Source organism: Scomber scombrus, chromosome 7, assembly GCF_963691925.1.
Source record: "Scomber scombrus chromosome 7, fScoSco1.1, whole genome shotgun sequence".
NCBI lineage: Eukaryota > Metazoa > Chordata > Actinopteri > Scombriformes > Scombridae > Scomber > Scomber scombrus.
Genome location: NC_084976.1, coordinates 25,547,744 through 25,555,538, shown reverse-complemented (window position 1 = coordinate 25,555,538; position 7,795 = coordinate 25,547,744). Strand labels below are relative to the sequence as shown.

Sequence of the window (7,795 nt, the reverse complement as noted above, 5' to 3'; positions counted from 1 at the left end):
GACAGAATCTGATGGGTCAGATAGTTTGGTGTAATATTGGCCACAAAGCTGCAGCATTGACTGGGCTATAACATGCACTGTAGTCCTCAGTAATGAGAAAAGATCTTCCCAAAATATCTTTATTTTGGTCAATTCTATTTTTCTTATTAATGTGATTTTTCAGCTAAGGCATTTTATTGTCAGATGACAGCAATTTATGTTTCTTTGTAACTTGGCTTTAGTTTGGGTGGTATGAGTCGAACTGATTAGCAGATGATAACAGTCACGTAGGCCATGCTGCCTGACTCTATTTCTGTGTGTGTGCGTGCTGCAGACAGTGCGTGTGTGTGTATGTGGTTGTGTGCTGCAGACAGTGTGTGTTTAGTGTCCTATGCATGTGTAGTAACAGGTCTGATCCGCTTATGACTTTGGAGGAAGTTGACCTGCAGGACTATACTGGACTAGCCCACATGTTACTCAATAACAGAAACATTGGCAATGGCACTATTTACAGCTGCTGTAAATGTGACTGACACTGTGTCACACCATTACTGTTTCGGAGTTCAGCCAAGGTGAGAACTTTGCTTCAAAACAGCACTGAAGAGTATTATAAGGAATTTATCTTCCTTCAGCTCAAGGCAAACGCAGCTAAAGTTAGCGACATATCTTTGCACGCTCAGGTGCTTGAATGCGTCTGAACCTGCTGCTGATTTTCAACTTGTTCCCACTTCTGATAATAACCTACCAGTGCATCATTACCAGGACATTGCAGACGAGCGACAATGTGTTCAGTAATGAGCAGTGTGAAGCCAGTTCAGCGGGCTCTGGCTCTCACGCTTCGCCTCCGAACGAACACCGAGGCCTCGAGTTACTCTGCAGCCCAGAACAGGCGCGTCTGTCCCGGCGTGAGTGCTGGCGAAGCCCCGCTAATACCTTTCAGCAGGTCGTACTGCTCCAGGATGGCGCTGCACAAAGGACTGCTCTTCAGACAGGTGGCATTGATTATTAATAGGAGTGTTTTCTTTGTTTTGGTTAAACTCTCTGCTAACATTCAGAGTTACCCGAGATGATGGTTAAATATTATTTTGCATTTAAGGTTCAGGAAGCGAGCGAGCTAGGCGGTGTTAGCCATTAGCTTCAGTACTGGATTTTACACACACACACACACACACACACACACACACACACACACACACACACACACACACACACACACACACACACACACACACACACATACACACACACACACACACAGCTGTTTGTTTATACTGAGATAAAAAATAGTTTACAGGTTCGTGTTTGTGGATTGTGTTGGTGCAATCAGTCCTTTCAATTTGTTTTGCTGCAACAAAATGGCAAACGTGATGAATGTAAAGTTACTGTAATGTTATTATGATGACACTTATCTCGTCCTGCCTTAAACAGCCTCACAGTACAAGACAGATGTTTTTGGGGCTTGTCAAGAGTATATGACAAATTACTGCCACTCAAGGTCTACTTACTTGTTTATTCCTCACTTTCGACCATGTCATGTTAAGTTTGGTAATGTACATTTCCTTGAGAGGAGGATGTGGTATGCTCAAAAGCTCCAGAGCAAGCAAGAAAGTGGACCTTGAGTTGAGATAGTTTTGTTAACAAGTCAACATCTCCCTTTAAGTATTGAACAGGAAAAACTGCAGTTGTAAACATGATGACTACCTGTGTCCATGCTTTGTTATTTATTGCTCCGCCCTAATCTGTTTCTTTTTAGCTGTTTGAGACGGAGAGCAGCACCTACACCTACCTGCTGGCTGACACAGAGACCAAAGATGCGATCATCATTGATCCTGTGCTGGAGACCATTGACAGGGACCTGAAGCTCATACATCAACTGGGTCTTAATCTAAAAGTAGCAGGTAGCTAACTTCTGCAGCGTGACAAAGACATATGGCTTTATTCCAGATTCTCTAATGAGCCATTGAGCTTTTCCAAAATCTTGTTGCTTGTCCTGAAATATTGGGGCTAAAATTTGCTTTGGATTTACTAATCATGGCACTGTGAGGCAGCATGATAAGCTCAGTCTTCCCAAAACTCTGAACTCAGCCAGGCCAAACTCACGGACAGTTGTACACTGCAGATTGTGGTTAACTAATTTCAGAAGAGTCCTAGTAGACAAGAGCTGGATCATATATTGTACATCTACAGTATGAGTCAAAAGTTTGGACACACCACCTTACCATTCACCTTAATGAGACAGTGTGTTCAAACGTAGTTTTTCCAATATTGTTACATTTAACACATTATGAAAAATGTTTGCAAGTGTATCACTTACATCAGACACAGAAAAAACACTAAAAAGGTTTGTTTTATTAAAATTAGCTTGGATTCAATAATTGGTAAACCACACCATCTTCTTTTTCTGATAGTAAACACCCACTGTCACGCGGACCACATCACAAGCACTGGGTTGATGAAGAAAAGATTGGTTGGGCTGAAAAGTGCCATCTCCAAATTCAGTGGTGCCTCTGCAGATATCCACCTGGCTGAAGGAGATAAGATCACATTTGGAAAACATGTAAGAAGAAGATATGTGTAACGCAAATTCAAAATCCATAATCCTAAATTTAGAGAGATTAAAGCTGGCTAGTAGGGCTGGAACTAACAATTATTTTCTCTATTGATTAATTGGCAGATTATTGTTAATCATTTTTTCTATAAAATGTCAGATCTGGTCTTGTTTTGTCTACTCTTCAGTACAAAACACAGAGTTTACTGTTATGTATGACAAAGAAATACATAAGATTATTACATTTTTAAAGCAGAAATCTGGCACATTTTGGGGCATTTTAGCTTAAAATGTGACTGAAAAGATTATTCAATAATCAAAATAGTTACCGATTAATTTTTTTTTGGTGATTGACTAGTCAATTAATTAACTAATAGTTGCAACTCCAGTGGTTTTGTTCAGATCTAACAGTGTGTCAAAATGTAAACTGGAATATAGTAAACATGACTCTTTGTCAGCCTGGTAAACTTTTCATTTTATCAGAGCACCTTTTGTTGATCTGTAAATAACTTGCCTTATTTTGTTGAAACTACTAAAATAGACTCAACAGTTGACTTCTGTCTGTTCTCCCATTTAGTATCTGACAGCGATTGAGACACCGGGACACACTGACGGTTGTATGACGCTGGTGTCAGGGGATCAAAGCATGGCTTTCACTGGGGATACTCTGCTCATCAGAGGCTGTGGCAGGACAGACTTCCAGCAGGGTAGACCTATACTCTTGTCCTAATATTCTCAGCAAATATGGAATTTCATGATTTGTTTTTCCTCAACCGGGCTACAGTGAAAGCCATTATTTTTGTAATGCTGCTAAAAGGACACAAGATGGCAGTATTACACCTGTCTACTTTTGGAACATCTAATCTTTGCAACATTTTCTCTCTTATTTAGGCTGCCCTAAAAAGCTCTACAATTCAGTCCATCAGAAGATTTTTACCCTGCCTGACCAGTGCCTCGTCTACCCAGCACATGACTACTTAGGTTGGGTGAATATTCTCACATTTGTACATTTATGTCATGTCTCTTGGACTCACTGATTTGAAAACTGGTTATGTAAATAGACAGATTTTAAGCACCAACATAGAAAAGTAAAGCCAACATTTATCCCCCCCCCCCCCCCCCCCCCCCCCCCCCCATTGTCTGTCAGCAACATGTGATTTCTCCGAATTTTCTGAAACTAATATTTGCTTTGATTGACGAGTAAGGTTCAACAGCTGACAAACATTAAGTTCACAGTTGCCATAGATCACATATCGAGCTGCGTCTGTCTCTGTGTATCAGGTCAGACGGCGTCTACGGTCGGTGAGGAGCGCAAGTTTAACCCGCGCTTGACCAAGAGCCTGGAGGAGTTTGTGAACATCATGAACAATCTTAATCTCAAAAAGCCTGCTAAAATAGGTATGAAACACTCAAAACCTAACAAGAACCCATCATCTACATTCCAGCCACCAGAAGTCAGATTCCTGTGCCAAAATATTTTAAAGGCTTTGACACCTCACTGCACTGGTCTTGCACCCAAATAATTGAAATTTCTTGCTTATCACCACGCTCATACTTCTGAAAACAGTCTGTTTTTCTTCTTCCTTTGCAGATATTTCAGTGCCTGCTAATCTGGTTTGTGGAATACATGAAGTGTGAATGTTCTACAAAAGGGAGGCTGTTAATCAAATCAACTAAGTCATCACAAAATGATAAAACTTTACACATTTATGTACGCACAGGATTAACCAAATCTGCCAACCATTAAGTGCTTTATTGTATTGTATATTACATGTAAATTTAAAGATGTATATTTGAAAAGCTGTCATCATTTGGAGTGCAACCTCTGACATCATTGAGATCATGCTTAAAATAAAGATGCAATCTATTTTTAAAATGTGCGTGAGGTACATGCATTTCAATTTGGATTAAATTTAATTCTGAGCAATTTAAGTCTTTATTCAGCTGTGTTTTTATTAATAGCAGAATTGTGGAGGGAATTTACATTAAGGAAAGCTCAGATAGGAATGTTCCTGTAAAGATTTGGTTTAGTATTCATGAATGCTTAACTTAGACAATTGAGCTCTTCCACACAGCCTTTTCAGTGATTCCGGACACACAATCACCTAAGACTGCTGCCAGCCGACACGGCTTTTTTTTTTGCATAGCAGAAATGAAACATGCATACTACATCACTGAGGGCTAATGTTTCCATTGCGAAAGTTGAAAGCATGTCATGACCATGTGTTTGTGTTCTCAACTGTTTCTCTAGAAGAGACAACGGTGTCTCATTATCACAATAAGATCCATGCCAAGTATCACCAATGACGAGTGCCTCTGGATTTCCAGATGTTCCGTACACACTGCTCACAGCATTTAATTGCTCACTAGTACTGCCAGTAAGACAGGTTTGTTTGGGAGTGCCGGCCTCTGACTCAACTACATGTACAACTACAGTATATGTACATGTATCCTGTATGATAGTGAAGGACTGGCCAGTACCAGTTAATATTTTTACTTTTGCCATGAAGCAGATTGGGTATTGACCATGATGTGACCAATCCATATTAAATACAGTTTTTTGTTTGTTTTACAGTTAATGCTATTACAGAAGTCTTTTTCTACATCTTGCTTACATTTATTCAATCACAGTGGAGCGCTGACTCAGTTTTTAGAACTCATCCTCATATAAACTTTTAAACACATAATGACTAACATGATCAGTGGTAGAATGTAATGAAGTGCATTAAGTGTTGTTCAAAAGTGCAACATTGATGTACTTTTACATACCAAAAATGATCCGTTAACAAAACATGAATTGTTATAGAATAAAAACACAGTATATAAAGTAAGTAAAAGTAGCTTCACGTTGACCTGCTTTAACATGCAAGCTGATAAAAACAGTACTTGTAATGGAGTATTTTTATATTGTAGCATTGCGACTTACCGGTACTTGTGTGTAAAGGATCTGAATACTTCCTCCTCTTACTAGTGATGAGTTTCTTGCAGCGAGCTTTTAAAATTGTGAACATTATTATATGATAGTTGTACATGGTATCGGAAAAAACGTATGAAACTATCGTGGGGAAAAAGTTGGATTTGCGCATCCTTATTTATAAGGCCATTAGATATGCAGTATACCAAACAGCTGTTATTAATCTGACTACAGCTGCATTTCTTATTGTTATCTGGGTAAGTCAATACATGAATGTATTTGATGTTTTAGCCGTGAAATAAATTCCTGTCACTCCTCAGAAGATGCTCAGTAACTTTGTTACTGAAGAAGACGTGTCTAACATTAAATAAAGCGTGGGTCAGAGTTCTTTGTTGGTGCAACCTGCATACACACTCACACCATCTACCAGCTGTCTCTGTCAGCACTTGAGACAAACAACATTATGGGGCAGCCCTTCTGCTTCACCTACTGCACTCACTAACAGACACCTGTATTACTTTCCATTCTAAACAGGACGTGTGTGACCGTTGCTAAAGATATGTTGCTTTAGTGGAACAGTCACTTCCACGTAAAATGGTCCTATTCTCTTGTGTTTTTCTGCTGCTTTAGAGTTAAGGTGCCAGCTGTCCTTTCACCCACTCTGTGTCACCCATCTGCCAGCCCTCTTTCAGTCTCTCCCTCGACACCACTTACACTGCGCCACCACGAACCTGCTGCCCATTCTCTCCCACACCGGCCACATGTCACTGGAAAGAATCTATTACACTACCAACTCATTCAGAAAGAGCTGTAAAGAGGCCAGTCAGGGCGATACAGCCCTCAGAGTGAAGAGAGCAGATTTTGCTGTACAGACCTTAAAGAAAATACTCCTATAGGAACTTTAAGTGTATATGTGCTGCTTAGTTTGGATTTGTTTTGTACTTTCCACTTTTTAGTTTCTATTATACCAATAATGTGTATTGCTTTTGCTAGACTTATTCTTAACTCCTTAGTAGAATCACTAACTAACATTTCTACAGGAATTTACAGTGCAGTGTTTCTCAACGCTAGCTTTATAGTGATGTGTAATACTTTATGGTATTTTAATCTCTTCTGGGATCAATATAAGACCGCCATAGGGACTTACAGTGTTTGTGGTAATGTTAAAGCACTTTGTATATGTACATATTCCCAGTCATCTATGTCATGGGATTTCTAATAGTAGTAAGTCACACAGCCTTGACGGTCATGGAATATCTAATAGCATATTTCATGATGTCTATATTACCACTCTAATTTCCTGCAGGGACTTTTGATGAGTCTACTGTATTATACAGAAACAGTGTGGCACTTTTGAATGCACTGCTATATACAGTATTTATGTTTTTACCTTTATGCTATCATTGTTTTCTAAGTAAGACACTCAATAGTATTTAATGGCTCATGTGTTAGCATAATTTTTGCGGTCTTACAGAAACACTGGAAATGAATCTGTAAGGAGAGAATGGGTTCAGTTGTAACACTCCAGTTCAATGTCTTTTCAATTAAAGGGATCTAAGGATAGAGGATGTTGTATTGTTGTTAACATAAACGCCCCCTGAGGCAAATTTCTGCTTTGTGATATTGAGCTATATAAATAAAAACGACTTGACCTGAAACATGCTTTCATCACTCAGACTCTTCTTACAGCTGCATTTCCTGTTTCATGCCACAGAGAAGCGACAGTCATTTGATTCTAAAGAAAGACTTGGCATTTGAGGTAGTTTATTTCCTCTTGAGCCATCTTAGTTTTTGTGACACTTTTTTAAAATTGATTTTTATCACCATTTACCAGACAAGTGTTTATTGTGTCAGATGTGTTACAAGGGAAGTTTTTATTATTGCTGACATTGTTGACAGTTTTAATGTTGTAAGCACTTAACCCACCAATCAGCACCTCCAAAGCTTACTAAGTTACTCATTATATCTTATTTGTTCAATCCATACAAACACCAAAGGGCAAAGACAACAATTTCCTGAGGTTATGGGTCGTTTCCACTTATCCACTTTTCCACTTTTCCACTTTGCTTTTTATGTGGATTTAACAAACACGATATAATGTGTTAGCAGATTTTGTTACAATTTCACTGTTTTTCCTGTGTTTCCAGTTTTGTGCTATGCTAAACTAACAGGCTGATGGGCGTTACCTGTTATCCATCTTCACATGGGGGGCTGGAGCCTATGTTAGAAGTGGCTATTGAATAGGATATTAGTTTATTATTTCTCATTGCTTAACTAAAAGGGAAAGTCCTCCGCCTAAACATTCACTTTGAGGTTGTGTCGAAAGGAGTTTATCCCCTCAGTTTATCCCCCAT

At 39.1% G+C, this 7,795-nt stretch overlaps 1 protein-coding gene across 2 annotated transcripts; it reads left to right on the top strand.

Annotated features, from left to right (window-relative positions):
• Nucleotides 1–400: 400 nt before the first annotated feature.
• Nucleotides 401–4,459, top strand: ethe1 (ETHE1 persulfide dioxygenase). 2 transcript variants are annotated; one of them, XM_062422841.1, is made up of 8 exons: nucleotides 401–551; nucleotides 742–971; nucleotides 1,733–1,877; nucleotides 2,388–2,536; nucleotides 3,105–3,234; nucleotides 3,419–3,508; nucleotides 3,809–3,925; nucleotides 4,119–4,459. In XM_062422841.1, exons 2-8 carry the CDS (start codon nucleotides 762–764, stop codon nucleotides 4,163–4,165), a joined length of 888 nt encoding a protein of 295 aa, XP_062278825.1. In that variant the 5' UTR covers nucleotides 401–551; nucleotides 742–761; the 3' UTR covers nucleotides 4,166–4,459. The 2 variants fall into 2 exon arrangements, with proteins under 2 accessions (XP_062278825.1, XP_062278824.1); XM_062422840.1 differs by lacking the exon at nucleotides 401–551 and having other exon boundaries at nucleotides 558–971.
• The last annotated feature ends 3,336 nt before the right edge of the window (nucleotides 4,460–7,795 follow it).

Excerpts from the sequence above, each read along its gene's own strand:
- ethe1 (XM_062422841.1), top strand. The coding sequence starts at position 762 with ATGTGTTCAGTAATGAGCAGTGTGAAGCCAGTTCAGCGGGCTCTGGCT. Across the intron at positions 972-1,732 it reads AAGGACTGCTCTTCAGACAG|CTGTTTGAGACGGAGAGCAG; the intron begins GTGGCATTGATT and ends GTTTCTTTTTAG. Across the intron at positions 1,878-2,387 it reads TCTTAATCTAAAAGTAGCAG|TAAACACCCACTGTCACGCG; the intron begins GTAGCTAACTTC and ends TTTTTCTGATAG.